General features: G+C 36.3%; 1 protein-coding gene across 7 annotated transcripts in view; it reads right to left on the bottom strand.

The window, feature by feature from the left end:
- Positions 1-23830, bottom strand: part of LOC148955738 (uncharacterized) — a 109685-nt gene that overhangs the window by 55790 nt on the left and 30065 nt on the right. For 3 of the 7 annotated variants that reach the window (XM_089103906.1, XM_089103911.1, XM_089103921.1), the window contains one exon: positions 12338-13812. The exons of 2 other annotated variants lie outside the window; for them this stretch is intronic. In XM_089103906.1, coding sequence (XP_088960032.1) covers positions 13571-13812 — 242 coding nt within the window. In that variant the 3' untranslated portion in view covers positions 12338-13570. Of the gene's footprint in view, positions 1-1409; positions 2426-4325; positions 5563-12337; positions 13813-23830 lie in introns of those variants that run through there. 2 more of the 7 variants (XM_089103947.1, XM_089103939.1) reach the window with 2 other exon arrangements.

Raw genomic sequence — 23830 nt, 5'->3', positions numbered from 1 at the left:
CCCCCCTCCCCTGGAATTTTTTTTGCCGGCGCCCATGATTTTAGGGGTTTAGATTTTTTTTTTTAACAAAACGGAGGTCTTAGATTTGAAAGGGTCAATTAACGCAGTTTGAACTATGCCTTCAAAGCCTGTTCGTCTGAATTTAGCTTTAGTCGACTAACCCGTAACGAACAAAAAGGCATAAACCTTCACACACCTGACATTGGAACAGTTAGCAGGGATCCAATAGGATTAGAACTTTTATAGAAGGCATGTTTAAAGCAATATATTCTCAGTTGAGGGTGAAGGCACTTCTAGAGGCGTGAGAAAGGATTTAAGAGAGTAGTTTTAGAAAGAATTGTGATATAGTCCTTATATATACCTTACAAGGTGGTATTTAAAAAAAGGTAGTCCAGGAAAAAATTTTGGTATCCCAAAGGCATATTCTGAAAAATTTGCACTCAAACGAGTTTAGTTCCAGGATATTCGCTTAAAAGCGGTTGGATAAAAACCAAGTATCAAGGAAGGAACAGTTAAAAGCCTGGCAAAACCTATAATGCGCTATTAGTAGCTGTATTAGCAGTTTCAAATCTAACATATTTCTACTGATTTTACTGATCAAGATCGACTTTAATGATAGCCTGATTGGGCCATATTGACAGCCAGTTTACTGATCAGATTCTTTAAACAATAATTTTCAAAAATGATTTTTAACTTTAGCTCTACCTCAAGGTTTCAAAATTTGTTTTCACATGGAGAGTCAACCAAAAGCTTTCACAAATTGTTCATAGTTGTCAATGAAAGGTTGTCGCATAAAAACTACTCCAATCCGAAAAGTAAGCGTAGGCCTACTTCACTTTCTAGGGATATGGTGATAAATTTGATGGCGATCAGTCTGTACTGACTTTCATACAGGCTGAACTCACTTTCACTAGGACAAATTAGTGCTAAAGCTAGGTTCTGACATAAATCAAATTCTGCGTCTGCAGCTGGATTCCACGTCATACCAATTCTATACAGAATAGGTTTCTATATAGTATCGGCATTGAAATTTTCGTTTCTCCAGGCGATAAAGCTGTGTTTGCAATAAATAAAACTTCTTGTTTGAAAGATTTTTCTGGGTGACAAAGTTTTGCTTATAATGAACAAAAGCTCCCTATTTGAAACATGAACTATCGCATTGTACAATACTGAAAAAGTATACTATCGACATTCTTTTTTAAGTAGGCATATAAACCAGTTATAATTTTTTCAATAAGCTTTCTGAGAAGACTTTGAGGAGTTTCACCTTCAACAAGACAAATCCTACGTTATCTCAGGACGGAAAGTCAGAAACTTGCTAGCATTTTAAACTTTTCTTACGATAAACAGAAAAACATTTTTTAGTCACTTTTATTTATTTTGAAACACTGAATTGAATTTCAATTTGTACTCAATGAGCCATTCAGAAGCCATTTCGACGAATTCCATTGTGGTATCGACAAGAAACCACATAAATGATTCTAGTTACAATTTCTGTATGCACTACACAATTGAATGAACGAGAAATTCAACTGTGTGTCGGAAAACAACTTTCTCTGTTTGAATTTTCCTACTATGCGGAGACTAAAAATGCTTTCACTGTTCCATTAGTGATATTCCCATAAGGAGTAAGAATTAGAAAGAAGAAATAATTTAAGTAGGAGTAATAATTAGGTAAAACAAAGCAGGAGTAATAATTAGGAGTAAGAAAATTTTGAAAAGGGAATTCTAACAAATTTTATGGACATCACTTTGACTGTACCAATTACGGATTTTTAAATAAGTCCTCTATACTAAACACATAAACGGACATGTAAAAGAGTCAAAAACTTTCTTCCATGGATCACCAACGTGCTCTCATTTGGAGTTTTCCTCGTTGTTTGTTTTGTAGAGTTCATCAGTTTTGCTTCTAAACAGCCCAAATAGTAAAATTAGAAACTAAACAATTTTTAAGAAAGACAGATTCAAATATAACTATCTAACAATAATACATAATCATAGGTTCAAAGTTCGGTGGGTACCATCGCATAGTTCTTTTTCTTTTCAATAAACTGTGTGAAAATTTATGAACAGAAGTGTCGAAAAAGTAGGAAACCATTGTTTCGCTTTGTCCTAGCCGACTGGGCGACTTCATAGTGGAATTGCACAAATCATTTTTTGTACCATATCTATAGAGGCTCTAGATAGCCGAAATAAGCCCAACCCAGAGGACATTAGAATTAAGATGAGTTGAGTGAAGTTTTTCTCTTTTTATGAAGTGAGACAATTCCAAATTTCTTCACGTAATCTTGGAGACTGCTCTTTGGCATGGAAAACTTCAAAGCTACTTCCCTGAAACTGTGTCCTTTTTGTATTTCGTTCAATGCAGCTGCAATCATGCTTTTATTGTACTTAGATTTCCAATGTCCCCCATTTGTTTCATTGTCTAAAAATGAAAATTTCTACTGTAACTTAAATAAAATATTTCGTAGCTGGAACAAAGTTAATATGAATCAGAGTTCAATGAAAAAACAAAGAAGGCTGGAAACTCAAGCTATTCCTATGGAAAAGATCACCAACGCCATCTGTGAGCACCCCGTCTGTTACAACGACATTGCAGGAGCGATTTAGCTTCATACACTTTTTCTATATTGCAACTGAGAGCCACTGCACTACTTGTTACGGTAATATTTTTGTAGTATCCTACAAGAGTTTTCTAAAATTCCATAAGGGCTAATTAAGCACTTCATACGCAGCCAATGCATGTAGCAGAGTCCAGAAATAAAAAATTCTTGTCCTTCCAGGTTGCGTCTTTTCTGTTTGGAAGTTCTCCATTTGTGAGTAAACAGTCGTAATTTTTGTGTTTAAGTAATTTGGTAAATTATTCAATTCGTTTGAAAGATTTTTATGGGTGACAAAGTTTTGCTTATAATGAATAAAAGCTCCCTGTTTGAAACATGAATTATCTGATCGTACAATATCGAAAAAATATACTATCAACATTCTTTTTTTAAGTAGCTATATAAACCAGTTATATTTTTTTCAATAAGCTTTCTGAGAAGATTTTGCGGAGTTTCACTTTCAATCAGACAAATCCTACCTTCTCTGAGAACGGAAAGACAAAAACTTGCTAGCATTTTAAACATTTCCTACGGTAAACAGAAAAACATTTTTTAGTCACTTTTATTTATTTTGTAACACTGAATTGAACTTCAATTTGAACTTCATGGCCCATTCAGAAGCCATGTCGACGAATTCCATTGTGATATCGACAAGAAACCACATAAATTATTCTAGTTACAATTTCTGTATATACAACACACAGTTAAATAAACACGAATTTCAACTGTGTGTCGGAAAACAACTTTCTCTGTTTGAAAAGTTTCCTACTATGTGGAGACTAAAAATGCCTTCACTGATCCTTTAGTGATATTAATGAGTGACATCGTGGTGGCAACTGGCAAGCACGATCGGCCGTTAACCAAAAGGTTGGTGGTTCAAGGCCACCCGGGGAGGATATCCTTTAGTGTAATTCAGCTATCAATAAAACCATGATACCGATGATAAACACAAAGTTCCCATTTACAATATCGATCCTTCATGTAACTATACAATTATAACGTCATTCATCAAGCTTGTACACGAACATGCAGTTTTTTTTTGTCAAAATTGATTCTATTTTAAAAACTATTTTATTTTTAAGCAAAAAAGGCACTAGATGTAGCAATTTCCTTTATAATGAGCCATTATACAGCTCTCAATGATTTTCCAGTGCCCAGTTAGCTGAGGAGGAAAAAAAAACGGAAAAAACGAAAGGATGCATATTTTTCATAATAGTGCAATAGTAATCCGATAGTGCAATAGTAATCATACCCACTTGTCACGTGGGTGACCAGGGTTCGATACCCCGCTGGAGGGAATTTTTAACATATTTACCTTAAATATAACTTTACAAGCCTATACTTTAGTTAAGTGGCCTATAAAAGTTATAGGGACAAGAGTTCGTTCTTTATAATAATTCTATGTAAATTTCAAAGAGGAAAAAACCCTACGGCTTTTTCTTCTTTGTGATAGTAAGAGACGAACCTCAAACAATCAAGTAGCTAACTAAGTCAAATTAATGCAATGGCTTTTTATTCTAATGATCGTCTTTTAATGTATATAATGCTTAAAAAATCAAATATCCTTGAAAAGACGGCATTATAAAAAGACATCAAAAATGCAGTTTTTTTTTGTAAAAAGTGATTCTATCTTTAAATTTTTTTTGTTTTTTGATTAAGAAAGGCATTAGAACTTTTAATTTCCGTTCAAATGAACCCTTTCGCAAAATTATAGGACCTCTGGGTCGATACGATCACCCCTGATAAAAAGAAAAAAAAAGGCAAACAAATAAACACGCATCCGTGATCATTCTTCTGGCAAAAAAAAAAACAAAAAAAACAAATCCACATTTTTGCAGATAGGAGCTTGAAACCTCTACAGTAAGGTTCTCTGATACGCTGAATCTGAATGTGGGATTTTCATTAATATTATATGACTTTTAGGGGGTGTGTTTCCCTTTTTTGAAAATAAGACAAATTTTTTCAGGCTCGTAACTTTTGATGGATATGAGGCAACTTGATGAAACTTATATATTTAAAACCAGCATAAAAATTCAATTTTTTTGATGTATCTATTTATGTTAAAATTCCGTTTTTTAGAGTTTCGGCTACTATTGAGACGAGCCGCTCTTACAAACAGTTCGTTACAACTGTTTGATTCCCATAAGGAGTAAGAATTAGAAAGTAGAAGTGATTTAAGTAGGAGTAATAATTAGGTAGGCCTATAGTATAAAGCAGGAGTAATAATTAGAAATAAGAAAATTTTGAAAAGGAAATTCTAACAAATTTTATGGACATCAATTTGACTGTGCCAATAACGGATTTTTAAATAAGTCCTCGATACTCAACACATAAACGGACATGTAAAAAGTCAAAAAATTCTTCCACGGATCAGCAACATGCTCTCATTTGGAGTTTCCCCTTTGTTTGGTTCGTAAATCAGTTTTTCTTCTAAACAGCCCAAATAGTAAAATTAGAAACTAAACAATTATTAAGAAAGACATTCAAATATAACTATTTAACAATAATACATAAACATAGGTTCAAAGTTCGGTGGGTACCATCACAAAATCCTTTTTCTTTTCAACAAACTGTGTCAAAATTTATGAAGAGAAGTGTCTTAAAAGGAAGAAGCCACTGTTTCGCTTTGTCTAAAGAATGAGCTTTGTCCTAGCCGATTCGGCGACTTCACAGTGGAATTGCATAAATCATTTTCTGTACCATATTTATACAGGGCCTAGATAGCCAAAATAGACTCAGCTCAGAGGGCAATAGAATTAAGATGACTTGAGAGAAGTTCTTCTCTTTTTATGAAGTGAGACAATTCCAAATTTCTTCGCGTAATTATGGAGACTGGTCCTTGGCATGGAAAACTTCAAAGCTACTTCCGTGAAACTGTGTCCTTTTTGTATTTCGTTCAATGCAGCTGCAATCATGCTATTATTGTACTTAGCTTTCCAATGTCCCCGATTTGTTTCATTGTCTAAAAATGAAAATTTCTACTGAACTTAAATGAAATATTTTGTAGCTGGAACAGAGCTAATATAAATCAAAGAGTTCAATGAAAAACAGAGAAGACTGGAGATTCAAGCTGTTCCTATGGAAAATATCACCAACGCCATCTATGAGCGCCCCGTCTATTACAACGACATTGCAGCTATGTTGCCAGATGGGCTTGTTTTCCGCCCCGTGGGCTTTAGCCGTCAGGGACGGGCTGAATTTTGGAGGGGACTTGGGGGCCGTGTGGCGGGAACGTGGGCTTTTTTTTTAAATGTGCTTATTTTGACTGGAAGTTTGGAACCAGACAAAAATTCCAAAATCATGGTGGCTCAGCCGTGGCTATGCACCAAAAAGACAAGAGCCCTTCTTTAGCGTGTGGAACGCTTTCTATTCTGAAACGCTTCCCCATTAGGAATTTATATCTGCATGGCTGAGATGGCTCTGCGTTAGGAGTCTTACAAGGAATTTTATTGCTGCTGAGATTAAGGCAAGACTTGAATTTTATACAGATCTATCCTTCTTTGATATATTTGACAGATCTGGCCCAACCTTTTTGTAGCCTAGGCTTAGTCTACAATTGGGGCTGTTGCGAAAAAATCATGTTAAGAAAACAATTTATACTTTGTAATGTGCAGATTTCCCTACTTGTAATGGTATATACCCAGAGAAGGAAACATGTTAAGAAAACTTCATACTTGATAATTAATATACAGAAATAACTGTTGCTGATATCTTTCTTGTAGCCCTGCTATACATTACCCCCAGGCCCTCCCCCTTAATTTGCAAATACATGGCTGAAATTCCTCCATTGTACCAGTAAATTTAATCAACTGTGACAAAACAAAAACCAGAAAAACAAGTTACTGATGGTTGGCGGAATGCATTGGAAATATATAATTCGGGTTTGTGAAAAAGTTTGTGATACCTTGGATGTGAAGGAAGATTTGTTTTGTGAGGAAGAGTTAGCGACAATACTAAAAAGATTAAAGAATAATTAGTCCCCATGTACTGATGGTGTGGTAAATGAGTTTTTAAAACATGGCGGCTCTGAGGTTAGAAATAAGTTATTGAAGATTATGAATATAATTTTTGAAAAAGGGGAAGTACCTAACGATTTTGGGAAAACCTTAATTAAGCCACTTTATGAGAAAGGTTATAAAAGTGAGTGTGGTAATTATCGAGGCATTAGTCTGGTAGCAAATTACTAAGTAATATGATACTTCTTAGACTGAGAGATGCCGTAGACAAATTTTTAAGAGAAGAACAGTGCGGTTTTAGAAAAGGTAGAGGATAAGTCGACCAAATTTTCACTCTTAGGCTAATAATTGAAAAGGGCCTGAGTTTTCAAACGCCTTTGGTCCTCAGTTTTATAGATTATGAGCAAGCGTTCGATTCTGTTGATAACAGAGCTTTAATAAATGTTTTATCCTTGTATGGTATACCAGACAAATACATTAAAGTGAATAGTGCTATGTACGAGAATAACACGGCTGCGGTTAAGGTAGGAAATGAGGTTAGCAGCTAGTTTTGTATTAAATCAGGAGTTAAGCAGGGTTGTGTTCTATCCCCCTTTATATGGATTATTTTGATGGATTTTGTCTTAAGGAGCACAGGAAAGGCAATGGGAGACCACGAAATCAAATGGGGAGGAAAAAGTCTCCTGGACTTGGATTATGCTGATGAGTTAAGCATCCTAGATGAAAGTGTGAGCAAAATGAATGAAGTTTGAGAGGTTTTGCAAGTTGAGGGTGCTAGAATAGGTTTGAAAATTAATGTGAAGTAGACTAAATCACTAACGCTAGGAATAAGTGAAGATGAAAAGGTGACGATGGGTAATGAAAAGATTGACCAGGTGAGCAGCTTCACTTACCTTGGTAGTATTATTAGTAAAGATGGTGGGAGCAGTGAAGATGTTAAAAATAGAATAGCCAAGGCTCAGGGTGGTTTTTCACAGTTAAAAAAAAGTCTGGAAGAATAGGAAGATAAGTCTGAAAACCAAGATTTGAATATTAGAAGCTACAGTGATGCCAGTGGTCAAATATGTCTCTGAAGCATGGACGCTCCGAAAAGCGGATGAAGATTTGCTAGATGTTTGCCAGAGAAATTGCTTAAGGATTGTTCTGGGTACCCGGCTGACTGACCGTACTTCAAACAATAGGCTGTACGAAAAATGAGGTTCAATACCGCTCTCTAGGGCTATAATGAAAGAAAGGTTGAGGTGGTTAGGGCACGTTGTGCGGATGAACGATGATAGATTGGCGAAGATTGTTCTTTTTGGCCAACCATCTTGGGCTAAACGGAAAGCAGGTCGTCCCCATCTGGGGTGGGAGGACGTCATAAAGAAAGATTTAAAGGAAATGGGAACTTAGTGGGCGGGTGTAAAAAGGGAGGCTTTGAATACATTGGGGTGGAGGAGGAGCGTGCGCAGCTGTGTTGGCCTCAGGCGGCTTGGTGCTGCGGTGAGTTGTTAGTAGTAGTAGTAGTATTTGCACATTAGGGGAAGGAGTTAGGGATAAAGTATAGCTGAGATACATGCAATATGTGTTATCTACAATTATTCTGCACATTATGAACTGTATTCTTAACATATTTCCTTCTCTACATGTCCTTCTCTAGACTGTTGTAATTAAAACTTTTTAACTGAAAGTTTATTATACTTTACCCCCCCCCCCCCATAATGTGCAAATATACATGGGCGCCCATAGGCTGAATTATAGGGGGGGGCTTACCTGGTCTAATTGGCACTTCCAGTGCTGTATAATTAAAATCTCAAGACAAAATATTATAGGGAGCACAATAGTACTGCCTAAGTAAAGAGCAACGTGGGCACAATATATTGTTCTGTTTTTTGGACCAGGGTACTTCTTATACAAAAAAATGTCATAGGAACTTCAAAAAGAGTTCATGGAGGGCAACCAGCTCCCCCTCCCCGACGTCAATCACTTCACCAAACAAATCCAACCAAAATTTTGAGATAGCCATTTTGTTCAGCATAGTTTAAAGGTCCCGAAATTATGACGTTGAGAATGCCACCCCCCCCCCCCCCCCACAACCCTCAGAGCAATAGTCCAAAGAGAATATAACAACATCCTCAGTAATCAAATATAAAAAATATTTAGGCAGACGTTGAACTAAATCAAAACAAAATATGAGCTCGTTGACTCTTAAACAGGTGAAAGAGCAATATCTCAAGAACAACTTATATTAATAAATTGGATCTTTAGGAGTACATTGGGGGGATTTTGAACTATCCAGAAGGCACTATGTGTATACTTTTAGTACTACAACTACATTCACTGTAACTATTGATGCTAAGAGTACTAAGGTGAAGGCGCTCCCCCCTTGTTCCTCCTTATGGGCGCCCATGCAAATATATAGTCTGAATTATATATTGTAAAATTCTAGACAAGCTATTTGTTGCTATCTTGGGAAAGGGTTAGGTTACAAAAATGAAGCTTTCTGGGATGGGTTTACAGACTGAAGTATGTCCTGAAAAAATATTTTGAATTAGCCAACCCATCTCTACTCCTATCCCCAATAGAGGGCACTGACCTTTGATGACCTTAAAAACCTTTGTTTTATAAAATAGAAACCATGCAGAATAGATCTTCTGATTAAAAAAAGAAAAAAAAAAATGGTTTTCAGCTTTAAAAATTTGATCAATCAAAATTTGCGAAGTTTCCAAGATATGGAAATACATTTCCTAAATTTAGGAAAAAACCTTTTATATGGCTTAAAATTCTACTCTAATAACAGGAATTGCATTTTCAAACTAAAACCAGAGAAAAAGAAACTTAAAATTAAGATATAATGTTGTTTTGTCAAAATTCAAAGACTTAGAAATCAGAAGGGGGTTAACTTAGTAGAATGGCAATACCTTCCCAGAGTATGTTTTTGGCCCTGGATTCATCACTGAAAGCTTAGTTTTCCTAACCTAACTCTTCCCAGATATTAAAAAGCAGCTTGTCTAGAATAGTGCTTCAGAGGCCGTCTGTGCGGACAGAATTTTCATTGTGTTCTTGAAGCCATTGCTGTCCGAATTTCAAAGGGTCAACTTGCTGTTTCAGCACACACACGCTGACCAATTTTGTTTTTTTGAAGATCTGCAGGGTTTGATACTAAGTCTCCTGCGTAGGATACTCTGCTCATCTGCATTGTCTTTGATGGTTAATATGGACTTCGAAATCAATTATTTGCCGCCAGATCAAGATGATTACGGACACGAGTTCCTGATTAAATTGGCCAAATCTAAACTTTCAGACACACAGAAGAGCGAAATCAAAATACGGTGTTTTGCGTTCCTGAAAACCACGGCTAAAACGGTGCTTAAACGAATGCATCCTGCCCTGGATTCGCTCCTAAAGCTGACATTTTTATCCCCTGTGATTTGCTTGTCTCAGTTTCGACCCCGATTTGGAGACTTGTCATTGAGAATTGTTGCTACCACTGATCTCAGTACCTTAGAGAATCAGTGGATAAAACTGTTGGACGTTAATTGGTCATTTGTGTGTGGAGGAACAATCCCCAAGGACTCCTCTCAGTTCTGGATAGCTGTCCTGCGCTTAAATTGATGCTGTTGGGGCATTTCCTTTTCGTGAGTTACCCAAGTGGGCATTGACCCTGTTGAATTTTCCAATTAGCAATGCGATAGTGGAACGGTCCTTTTCTATGATGAATGTCATTAAGAGCAAGCTCCGAAACCGTTTTCTCTTGCCCATGTTGAACTCAATACTTGTGTTCAGGCTGTGGTTGTCAGCATTGGGCTCTTGTTGCTCGACGTTTGAGCCTACAAAGCCTATGCTGCTTTTTAATAGTGATATTGATAAGGTTTTGAAGTCGAAAAAACTGACCAAACAACTGATCTAGTCGATCTAGATAATATCCTAGCATCCTTTGAGTCTTAAATCTCTTAGTACCTTTTGGATCTAAAGTGCCTTTCTTTTTTGTTTTTGTTTTTATCTGTACGTATTATTTCATCTTGGGATTACGAAGGCTTTTGTATTAGCACTGTCCTCATGTTTTATTTTGACGCCATACTTTACTCATATGGATATCTTTAAATATTGTCTTGCAACTGTACCAAATAACGTGTAACAAAAATTTGTATGCGATAATAAATCAAAGATATTGTATGTCTTCGGCTTGTGGTTTTTACTAGCGTATTCAGTGGAATAAATCAAATTAAATTCTAAAAGTTAATAATAAGAGTTCACAGCTGTTTAACAATTACAACGCAATAAGCTGCAGCTAAAAACAGATGAATTTTGGAAGTTCCCATAAATCGTTGTTCTTCCGTGAAAGTGGAACAGGATGAACAAAAGGTAAGCAAGCAAAGTAAAAGTAAAATTAGATTAGGGGCAACACTTGATTCTAGCAAAAAAGAACTATTTTAGCACTATTTCATCATGTGTATCACTGTAGCATGGGATTCAATTTATAGCACTTTCATAATACAATTTTTTAATTTTATCATTGACGAAATGATGTGGATTTTAAAAAAGGCTAAGGAATTAACAAAAATTTTGGACCGCATTTTTCCGTATTTGTTTCGAAAGATTTGTGCGAAGTTTGATTTTAACCAGGACCATCTTTTTGCCGTGTTTGTTTCGAAAGATTGGTGGTAAGTTTGAAATAACCGGATAAAAAAAACTGATCTAGAACTAATCCAACTAAACTTATTGGGCCTTGAGCGTGTCGCGGCGCACGCGCAAAATTTTTGACTTTAGCACCGAAAATATGGGCAATTTTAGAACTTTATGAAATGACCATGATGGCAGTCTTGGTTTTCAAAGGCTCGGGCGTATTTTGGCTTGTTTTTCAAAGGCTCAGGCTTGTCTTTTGTTTGACTTTCTGGCAGCCCTGCATTGCAGGAGCGATTTAGCTTCATACACTTTTCTAAATTGCAACTGAGAGCGGCTGCACTACTTATTACGGTAATATTTTTGCAGTATCCTATAAGAGCTTTCTTATAGATTCCATAAGGGCTAATTAAGCACTCCAATGCATGTAACAGAGTCCAGAAATAAAAAAATTTCAATCCTTCAAGGTTGTGTCTTTTCTGTTGGGAAGTTCTCCATTTGTGAGTAAACAGTAGTAATTTTTGTGTTTCAGTAATTTGGTAAATTATTCAATAAGGTCTTTCGGGACTTTAATGTTAGCACCGGGCACGTAAACAAAAATTTTCTTCGGGGAGGAAGAATTCGCCTAAACATGCGAGTTATTTTAAGATACTAAACTTAATAGGGCTGTTTTTTCACACATCAATTTGCTAAGATCTTACATGTTTTGTCAGAAAACGCTTAAAAGTGAAATCTTTGAACTAAGATCTTACATTTTTTGTCGTTTTCTGCAAACGTCTTTCATCATTATGCTCTGATCAGCGGTCTGAGAACAATGATGAGTATATCATCAAAGTTCTCTTATCATTGTTCTATATGGCAGAACAGTGGCGGTCTTCACACTTTTTGCTAACATCAGTGAGCTGTAAGATCTTAGAACAAAGATGAGTTAAAAAACGATAATCTTTGCAGAAAGATGCAAGATCTTAGATGTAAGATCTTAGTGCTAAAAAACGGGCCTAATGCCGGAGTCATCTAGTTACTCAGAGACAGAGAGGGAAGGGGAAGGGGTAATTTTCTCTAGGTCCCATGCATTCCCCGTTATAACCAATGATGAGCACCATGCTAGATTTAACATGCATGCTATAAACAGATTATGTACCTAATAGTTCTTGCAAATTCCTTGCTGATATGTATGAACTTTCTCCAGTTTAATTAATAAGCTCAAATAAAATTTTCTTTTGGAACCTAATTTAACAGTCAATTATGCAAATTTAAAACAACAATCTCGATAAATAAATAATCTCTTAAAGGTTACTATTCATACATCGATAAAGAATTACAATAACATGCTCAAAATTTGGCAGGAAATATTGCATCACTTACATTGTTTTTTTTTTCAAGAAACATACATAAAATTAAAGGTTAAACATATATAAAATATATTTTATCCAGGATTATAGATAAAAACAATAGAGATTCGTCATTGTAAGTTTTAACTGGTTATATAAAAAAGCTCAAAATAAACCAAGCGTGTACCATGCAATCTGAAAACTGCATCTTAGTTCTAAGACACAGTTCCCGCAACATCTCAGAAATTCCTCTGCCATCTGTGCCTTGAGTGAGTCAGTGGCATCTTACTGCTCCTCGTCACCACTTAAGTACTACATCATTGTTAAAGAGGATTCTAACTGGGATGATACCTCGGGTTAAGTGGGTGAATCTCGAGAAAGCACGGGAAAAACCTTTTCTAGCAGGAAACTTATAACACGCGTTTCCTGGATGCTAAATAGGTATTGGTTCAACTCATGGAACGAGGAACAACGATTACCAGGAGCTTTGGCTGTGAAATGTTGAAAAGATCAAAAAGGATTAGACGACACAAACCCCGTGGTATGCTTGGTATGGGTGCCGTACTTATGCACGACAATACTTGACTTCACTCTCCTTCGATAGCAAAATATTTTCTGGAATGTTCAAATGGGACATTTTCAATCACCCACCTTAGTTCCAAGATCTGTGATGCAGAAGATTATCACTTCTTCCTCCATTTGAAGAAGTTTCTTACATCTGAGGACTTTGGGGGCGATGAGGACAAAGGTTGGTTCAAGGGACAGGGGGTAGATTTTTATGCTGATCAAATTTCTAAGCTAGTATAGAGGTACGATAAGTGCTTGAATACGCATTGCAACCACTTTGAAACGCTAATTTTCATATTCATACAATACGTCACTATTTTTTTGTGTCTTTTTTTAACACATAAGAGTTTTTAAGTCTTTTTATAACTTTTTTTTTTCAATATAACCCTCGTACAAATAAAAATATGAATATCCATAGGTGTCCAAGATTCCGGGGTAATAAAAAGAGAAAAAAGAACTGTTTTAAAAGAGGTCAACTTCAATGTTCAAAGCAATTTCTTTGAGAGCAAGTGGCTTAGACCTGACTCCACCCTCCCCTCCCCGCACTTGTATTATGACTAGGGTAATCTTTCTTCCTCTTCGAAAAATGAGACTCGACTCCAAACTTTTTTGCGTAGTGATGGAGACTAGTCCTCGGTATAGAATACTTCAAAGCCGTTTCCGAAACTGTGTATCCGCTTTGGACTTCAATCAAAGCAGCTTTTATGATTCTATTATTGTGTTTGTATTTTCTTCGTACGTTGCCTGGTTTGCCATCTAAAAATTAAAATTTCTGCTGCAATTGGTTTGTTACGAATTCCTTTGAAATGAAAACGTTGAAAGTACAGAAATAGGTTCCTAATCATTCTGACCAACTTCAGCCCTTTTCTTCAACTTGTTTTCTTTTGTTAAGTACAAAGGGAGAAATATTTCCCAAATTCCTCCTCTTCTTATTTTACTTATTTGAAATTCCTGTACCAAGGGACGTCAAAAAAATATCATATATCCTTGACTATATGGATATGGACCCCTCTCCCCCGAATAAAAATACTGGAGATTCGCCCCTGCCAGTATCTATTTATATTTTGGCTTTTTTACGCTATGTTCCATAATGAATCGACGGAAAAAGATAGAGCGAATAAAGTCCTCTACCATTCAGTTTTTTATGAGCATAAAAGTATGAAAAATATAATTTATATGAAGCCTGGTCTTGAAAGTCAATTTATTTGTAGGTTTATATATCCTTTTTCCTCTTATATTTAAGTTCAATCCTGACTAGAGTCACTGGTATGGATAACAATAACATTACTCATGATAACAGCCAATAAAGTTGGGCTATACAAAACCTTCAAACAAAATATGTTAATTTGACCAGTACAAATCTTGATTGGCTCCCCGGCATGACCTTCCTCCGAATCTAGCCTAACACCTTGAAACAAGTTTTCAATGGTCAGGCTTGGTCAGGTCAGTCTCATAATTACAGTTCAGTTTAGGTCAGCCTTCAGAAAGTAGCACAGTTCAGCCGAACCACCAAAGAAAAAGATCTGAGGTGGTTTTAAATTCTAAACTTAGTTCTTGCTGTTGCTAAGTACTTTGAATGAATGAGTGAAATTCATTTCCCGTTTTTAAACATCATCAAACAAATGGAGTGAAGGACAAATAAAGAAGAAAAGAGAAATAATGATATGGAACACAATATACACAACGACACAAAAGAGGATCCTCCAGCAAATCAACTAAAACCAAACGGATAGATTATACTTTAATAAGATAACACGTAAAAATCATGGCTCGGATCAAGCAAACTTCCAAATTTATTCTGTCTTTCAAAACCGGTGGTAAGAGGATCTCTAGCAAGGCCATACCCAGAGGGGAGTTTGAACCCGCCCCCTCCCCGAAATGTTTGTCTGACTTGTAAAAACGTAACAAAAATGGATATAAACAAATTTTGTATGCGTTTTTGAGTTTTTTTTTGTACCCCCTCCCCCGATTTTTTTTTTTAGAAAAACCCCCTCCAAAAAATCCTGGGTACGGTCTTGATCTCTAGCTCCATATTTTGGTGTTACTCTGAAATTTCCGACCCACAATGGGATATTAAGAAGTCACTAAAATACTGGTAATGATAAGAACGCAGAAGTCTTTTATCCTCTTCCGATAGGATGGGCCACAAGGGAGAAAATGACAGAATGTGCAAGATAACAAAAACATTGTATAGACGCTCAAATAAAAACGGTTAAGCAACAATTTACTACCAACAAGGAGTACGTAGGTACGGCCGGCTTTTTTTGCAAAATAGTATGGAAGAGGAGGGTATGAAGTACATTTTTATGGCTCTTTACCATTTTTGGATTATGGTAACCATTAAAAAAAAAAAAAAAATTCAGGACTGATCCAAAGAAAAATAACGTTGATAAAGCAAAGTAGTTGTTCAATGAGCTTAGCATTACCATACAAAAAATGCATACCACAGAGTTCATTAATCCCTCTCGAATATTTTTTTCTTTAGCTTTTTTGTAACTTCCTTCAACATTGACACTGGCTCTAAGAAATCTATAACATGGTCTGAATGCTCGACTGCAGCATCGAGCTCTGATTCACATTGTAATTGGGGTGTTTGATCCGGTGGCTAAACCTCAGATTCAAAGCAGGAGATCCACTCAGATTCAGTTATAAGTAGAGCATTGGCAAGGTCACAGGATTTCTAACTATTTATCAAATCCCACACCGAATTGGGACTTGAACAGACCAAGTCACTGTTTTGATGAACTATGCTCGCGCGATGTTTCGACAAACGCTTGGCAAATGGCGTTTAGTATACAAACGGGCTTCGTTCACGGGACCAATACGAGTCTTTTTGCACGCTTTCCATAAGGAATACCAGAGCCCAGAGACACGCCGAGTACCCTCTAACAAAGTGTTTTTAGATCGACCAGGGAGTTTAAATCAAACGCGGACCTTTCTGATTGGAACATCCCATTTTTCTGTCCAATGCATTGCGTAAATTAGCTCGATTGTATAGATATTCAGCAGAACCTGCTTCTCTGACATAGCTGGTGACGGCCCTTTTTGAAGTAGCTTGAATGGTATTTAATCTTCGCAAGTATATTCTCACAGACTGACTGAAACAAACTAACAGCTGTTTCATCTTATTCAGATCTATAGGACTAATCAATTATCAAATGTCTTGACAACTGCGAAATGGTCGAATGTGCTAATGTCAGTCATCGCTTTAGCGATTGCTTCAGTGGTTGTTTGTGCAGAAATAAAGAAAAAGTACGGACAAAAGGTTGAGTCAGAGTTGGGACTGTCAATGAAGTCAATATCATTATTTGGATAATCGAGATCCTTGCCCAAAGAACAAATAATCTGAACTCGAGGGCCAGATTCATTTTTGCCTTCAATTCAGTTGACATCCTCGCCTAGAATTAAAATGTATGTGGAGCATCTGACATAGATTTAGCAAGTTTGCTACACCCAATGTTCAGATTTCTGTCAGACTTTTCATCTTTATAATCAGTTGGCGAGTAGACAGTATATACAACCGTACAACTGATCTTCACTTGTAACGAAAATGTCCGTGGTAGCATTAACTAAAGGCATTAGACCAGCTCTTGGTGAAACTACCATGCCACCAGATGGCCTGCCTCTTCCGCTACCAACCGCCGGAGAATTTTGCTTATTTCAACCATTCAGCTAAAGTAAACCAGGTTCCTTTTTCAAGAGAAAATGCCCTTGTAAGTATCATATCTATTATGCAAAAATTCTTCTAGAAGAGGGTGCTTCGGTAGAGCACTACTATTTATTTTCCAGGAAAGAATTTGAATCATAGAATCTATTATGAAGTAAAGCCTGCGTCACTGGACATTCAAACCCGTCTAAAGGGTTGTCAGCTAAGTTAAATAGGCTCCACTTCATAGGGTTCTTGCACGAAAGAGTCTTCAGCTTTTTTAATGATCGCCGGAACATCTTCCACATTTAGGAGCATTCTCAAAAAGCTTGGCAGCCTGACCGCATCACTGGATATTATAGCATTACATCGGCAGAAACTTGAACTCACCAATAGGTAGGCGCTCATAACCAACCAATAAATTTCCACACGAGACTTGCTCGAGACGTGCCTTTTCAGCCAATTTGAGCCAAAATAAGCGTGTTCTATTTAGGTGTTTAACTTCAAAGCAGATTGCTACTAGAGGAATAATATTTTTCAGGGATGTAAGATTTTCAGGGATCTGGCGAACAATTCCAAAGTATAATGTTTTTTTTTTTTGCTTTAGCTTCCGAAGACTGACCCTAAGTGTAGAGTGCCTGCGCTACCGACTGAACAGCATCTTTGCCAAACAAAACGAGACGATTGGCATTCTTACGAGGCTTTAATTCAACGATGAGATCACTATTATGGCCGCAAACTTTACTAGGAAAGTCCCTTTGCGATTCTGGATCGTTCAGATCTTAAGTTTTTTTTTTTTTTTTTTTTTTTTTTTTTTTTTTTTTTTTTTTTTAAGACGACCGCATAGATTAGTTTTGAAGCTTGGGACAACCCGTTATATGACATACCGTTATTACCATTTCCAAAGCAACTAGATTATTAAACTTTGGGCACATATCATCAACTTTTCGAGTAGGTGCAGCAGTTGTTTCACCGGGCACTACAGGCACCTCATCGCGTTAAAAAATAACAAAACAGGGTAGGACTACTTTGCGTTTATCACAGAAACCAAGACATCTAATCATATCTCCGACATTATCAATCATTTTCTGCTTATCTGTAGTATGTATAGAAATGGCAGCCTCAGTCTACAGCAAATTCTTGGCTTTTAGTATTCCATTTGTGGCAAAACAGTCACAAGCAATCTTCGCAATATCAATGCAAGCATTCCCTGCTTTTCTTGCTTGAAATTAGAAATTCAAAAGTGTATTCCTGATAAGATTCTCGCCCGACATCGCTGACTGAAATCAAATGCATAGACAAAGCCACAGAGAAATTCCTTGGTGTAGCAACGTAGACGTCGGTAAAAATCCAAGAGAGCAAAAGTTCGGCACGAGTGTAATGATGGTCACAGCACAAAAGCCAAATCGACACTTTACATTCCGTTTTAAGCACAGTAGACTATAGCGTCTTCTTTTTCCAAACATGAAACACATTTGATACCGCGTCACAACGCTCTGAGCTGTGTCGTCACAGCCTAGTTCAGTTGCTACTTGGCATTCAATCAGGTTTTTCCGTAGGCATTCCGTGATGTGTGCATCAGAATCGCGCATGCGCGGGACCGGAGTATGAACCTTGTGTGGTTTTAAATCTGTGTCACTTGTTTTTAATGGAGAGTATATCCTTTGTCGATACTGTATATTCTCTCTACTGTGGTTTTCAGTAACAATGATGGCTTTAACTAGCAAAATGCCAACGCATATAGAAATCGTCTCATCTAACAGTACTAAATTATTTTGAATCCAATTCTTAAGGCTTATAAAAATAGTTCCAACAAAAGTTGCTTCGAAAAATCACTTGAAAAATTTCTCAGTCCAAAATTGTTTGTTTTCCAGGAGAAAAGAAGTTTTTACAAAATATTGTAAGCTGCTATTGATGATGGCAAAAAATTTATATGTTTAGATCAAAACAGAAAACAATTAAGGGGCCCTACACAAACAGCAACATCATCATTAAACTATAATATTCATGGTCACAAGATACTCCGGTTTTCGATGCGAATAGAAAGGCTAGGTAGGGTATAATATTGTTTTTTGCAACCAAACAGATTATTTTCCATCAATGCTGACTGAATGAAGCTTGAAATATTCTCAAGCAGTCCAGACCAAAGGAGCTACTGGGTATTACTAAGTTCATAATCAAGCAACATTCTGCAACAGTTTACAAGGTTGGGATGACAAGTTTTAATCCTTCTTGGAAAGGCGACCTTACCAGTCAATCCATTGCGGTAACGAAATTAAATTTATGCAAGAATTTTCTGTATTTGGACCACTCAGAAGACATGTGAAAGTTATTTGAATCCACCAAGTTCAGTGTTTTCATGAAAACTAGGGGGAAGATTGAATATAACAGCGTAATCGAACTCTTATGTCTGTAAGACAAGACACCTTCCCACACTAGAGTTTAGTTTACTTACAGATATCTTCAATTTTGGGACCCGGCCCATTTTCAGATATTGGACTGCCCTCTGTGTAGAAAGAAGTAAAGAAATAGACTTATAGATCAATACTTGATTATTAAAAATGTAACTATTAGGTTAAAGTTGAGTATAGGAAACAAGAATAGAAAAAAATACAATTTTTTTTAGTAAGTTTAGATCAATCTGTAAAAAAAAAGACTAAGTAATATTAAAGTTCTGGCTTCGTTAATGAATAGCTCTGAAACTAATAAAACTAAAGACATATTTTCCTTTTGGTGGTAGTTACAGCTATAAGCTTGTTGCATCGATCAATTTAAACAAGCAATACCTTCCATGGAAGGCGTAAACCCCTCTGCGAAATTCGTTTAAGAGCATAATTTACTCTTAAAAATCACTTGTGTATGTTTTTGTATAACCCAAGTAAGCTATTACTTAAACAACTGAAGCAAGAAACTCGACCAAAGTGTCCTAGGAAGAGATCGAAAACTCGAGAACAAATTACCAGTGTTTATGTGGAGCCATTGCCTCCCAAAAAATACGGTGTTTTTTCCTTTTTTATATCAATTTTTTGCTGGAAAAAGTGTTAATATAAATGTTTGGAAGGCCATTGATCCTCACGTTGGTCTTACCTAATACCCTCGCAAGTTGTCTACTCTTAGGGTTACTAATTTAAAAAAAAACGCATTATTCTACTACCATTCTGATGGATGCAAGTTGAAAGTTAAAACAAACAAAAATTATTGTTTCACAACCTATGAAACGTATATCTATAAAACCAGTGCAAATAAACTGACTGATGACATTTCCCTGCCTTTGTAGCATTATGCAAAACCAGCACCTTACTGAAAACACAAAACCTTAGAAACAAGTATATACCAAGCACAAGAAAAAAAGCCTAATTTTTAAACCGTTGAAAATATCCTACATTATTTCATGTTTCTGTCACGGATAAAATCCTACACTGTTATATTTAAAATACAACACTTACTTTGCCAAAACCAACAAAAGTGTCACACAAAAGACTTTGAGCTTTCTTAAAAGCACACCTTTGGATATTATTATGCAAGTTTTGAAACAAAAAGTGCCATCATGCCCCAGAGTACACCGACATTTCGAGACACCTTCTACAAATTCTGCCATTTCTACATTAAATGGCTATCTGAGAAAGTCAATGTCATCTAGCTGGATCATCTGGATGATCTGGCCCTTTTTAAGGTTTTTGTTTTCTGTGCAAGTCTTTGGTATGTTAATTTTCTTTGGTCATACAGCTTTGATATATCAACACAACACAAGTTTGTCATCATTTGATAATTGGTATCCAGTTTTAATATGCACCGAATTAAATTTTTGAAAATTCCCGTTATTTTTTAGGATTGAAAAAAATACATTAAAAAGGCAAGGAAAACATTGAATACAATAATTTTCTATTTGTATCTACTTTAGATCACTAACTAGGAATAAGCCTAAGTAATATTATAATATGAATTTTACATTATTGTAAACAAATAAAAGTTTTTGGTATGCTATTTTCTGAAGTTATACGGCTTTAGTATACCAACACCAAACTACAGGCTTGTTATCGTTTGTTAGTTGATATTTAGTTTTACCATATACCAAAAATTAAAATTTTTTAATTTCCTTTATTTTTTTTTAATGAAAAATAAGTTGAAAAAACAAGAAAAACATTCAAAAAAAACTTTTTATATTTTTAAGCAAGTTTAGATCGCTTCCTAGGAAAAAATAATTCTGGCTTAATGAATAGCTAGATGTCAAGATAAAGAATCCGATAATGTAAGTACCATGTCCTATCAGTGTAAGTTACAGCTACAGACCTTTCAAAAACCAGATGCATCACAGAGAACATATAATCACATTTTTTTTTTTGGGGGGGGGGAGGGGGTTTACAAAACGTTTTTTTTCACGGGGAGTCTTAAGCCCAAACTCTGGGTATTTAGCGCAAGATTTAGCTTTGACGTAAGAAGCCATTTTTCACTAATCAAAACGTGAACATTAGCTCAGAACATCTATTCAAAATGTCCCCCCTTTCTACTACTACCTTAAGCTCAATATTATCACTCCCGACGAAAAAACATTATGCTATATAATCGCAACGGTCATGAAACGTGAAATATTTTATTGTAATATCATAGTCAGCGCAATAGCGCTATCTAAGTAAAGAACGATGGTGCCACAATGTATTGTTTTTTTTTTCCTCCATACCCAGCCAATTCGTATCGAAGGAGTTGTCGTAGAATCTTCGAAAAGGGCTCATTCGATTGGAAATTGGAGTATCTAGTGCCCTTCTTAATAGTCGAAAGTGATTGGAGGACAACTAGCCCCCCCCCCACGCCCATCCTTCCCCCACACACATCCAATCAAAATTTTGAGATAGCCATTTTGTTCAGCGTAGCTGATTTCCAGATAGAACATATGTTTACGAGGGGGACACTCCCCCACAACCCTCGAGGCAAGAGTTTTAAGTTATGGCCAGGGGGCATATAAGGTTTTAGTAGAAGGCTTTGTCGTAGAAACTTCAAAAAAGGCTCATTTGATTTGAAATTCAAAGAGCTAGTGCCCTTTTAATAGTCAAAAGTGATAAGAGGGCAACTAACCCCCCTCTCACGCCCACCTTTTCCCCAAACACATCCATGAGATAGCTATTTTATTCAACGTAGTTTTAAGTTCTGTAAATTAGGTTTTTGAGGATGAAAACCACATCAGAGCCCTCAGTGCAAGGGTTGTAAGTTATGCCCTGGGGGCATATAAAGTTTATATAGAAAGTTGTTATAGAAATTTCAAAAAGGGCTCATTTGGATTGAAAATTAAAACTGCTCTTTTTAGTAGTAAAAAGTGAGTGGAGAATAATTAACCCCCTCTCATGCCCAACATTTCCCCAAAAACATTCAATCAAAGTTTAGAGATAGCCATTTTGTTCAACATAGTTGAAAGTTCTGGAAATTATGTATTTAAGGATGACAAACCCCCCTTAGCCCCAAGGGCAAAGGTTGTAAGTTCTGCCCTGAGGTCATATAAGGTTTTTATAGATAGAGTTGTCGTAAAACTTCAAAAGGGGTCCATTCAATTGAAAATTGAGAGGTCTACTGCCCTTTTTAATAGTCGAAAATCATTGGAGGGTAACTAGTCCCCCTTTCACGCCCACCATTCCTCCAAACACATCCAATCAAAATTTTCAGACAGCCATTTTGTTCAACGTAGTGGAAAGTTCTGGAAATTAGGTCTTTGAGAATGACATCCCCCCCCCACTCAGGGCAAGGGTTGTAAGTTATCCCCTGGGGGCATATAAGGTTTTTATTGAAAGCGTTGTCGTAGAAACTTCCAAAGGGCTCATTTGACTGGAAATTGAAAGGGCTAGTGCCATTTTCAATAGTTGAAAGTGATTGGAGAGCGACTACCGCCCTTGTCACGCCCGCCATTTCCCCAAACACGTCCAATCTAAATTTTGAAATAGCCATTTTGTTTAACGTATTTGAAAGTTCTGGAAATTTGGTCTTAGAGGATGACAACCACCCTAACAGACCTTAGGGTAAGGGTTATAATTTATGACCTCGGGGCAAATAAGGTGTTTATAGGGGCATATAAGGTGTTTATAGAAAGCGTTGTCGTTTCCAAAAGGGCTCATTAGATTGGAAATCGAAAGGCCTAGTGCCCTTTTTAATAGTCGAAAGTGATTGGAAGGCTTTTCATTTTTATAGTAAAGATCGATGTGGGTATAATGTATTATTTTTTGTTGTTGTTGTTGTTTAGACCAAGGTACTGCGTATCGAAGAAGTTGTCATGGGGACTTCGAAAAGGGCTCATTCGATTGATAATAGAAAGGGCTGATGTCCTTTTTAATAGTCGAAAGTGATTGGAGGGCAACTAATCCCCCTTCCACTTCCAACCTCCCATTTGCCCATTATGTTTAAAAACTAAATGTTGCCTTAAGATAAAATCAAAATGCACTGTGATAATGCCAATTCCCAACAAGGCATATCAGCAGCATCCCAAGAACGACTGAGGGCATTATGTTCAAACTTTCGGAGCTACTTTTGCTCTTAAAATTTAACCAAATCAAAATAGCGTAAGTGTATCCAAGCTATCAAAGAAAGTAAACAGATTTTTTTGCAAATGGTATCAAGTTTTCCATTTAAGGTCAACTAGAGGAGGTATGAAACTAAATCAAACAGTACTATTTGTGTCCAGATTTTTAACAGGGTGTATGTTGTTAAAAATTGCTGAAAACTTTTCTCTAGCACACAAATAGCATGTCAAACTATAAATTCTTACAAAACGAAATGATTAAATTAGAATTTTCCTTTTCCCTAAGAAGACTAAGTCATTATAAAACGAACAGAAATTAATTAAAAAAACTTTTTCCACAAAATAAGTTTTTCAAAGAAAAGTAAAGAACTCCATTAAACAAAAAATGGATAAGACGGGACATTGAAATTGGTACATGTTTATCAGTTTGGGGGAGGGGGATAAGCGGGATAAGACGGGAAACACCTATTCAAAATGTCCCCCCTTTCTACTACTACCTTAAGCTCAATATAATCACTCCCGACGAAAAAACATTATGCTATATAATCGCAACGGTCATGAGATGTGAAATATTTTATTGTAATATTATTATTAAACGTCGGTACAGTTCCGAATACAATGCACGAGGA

Source organism: Artemia sp. Qi Xiang Cuo, chromosome 2 (genome assembly GCF_049724085.1).
Source record: "Artemia sp. Qi Xiang Cuo chromosome 2, ASM4972408v1, whole genome shotgun sequence".
In the NCBI taxonomy this organism is placed as follows: domain Eukaryota; kingdom Metazoa; phylum Arthropoda; class Branchiopoda; order Anostraca; family Artemiidae; genus Artemia; species Artemia sp. Qi Xiang Cuo.
This window is presented reverse-complemented; position numbering and strand designations above follow the sequence as displayed.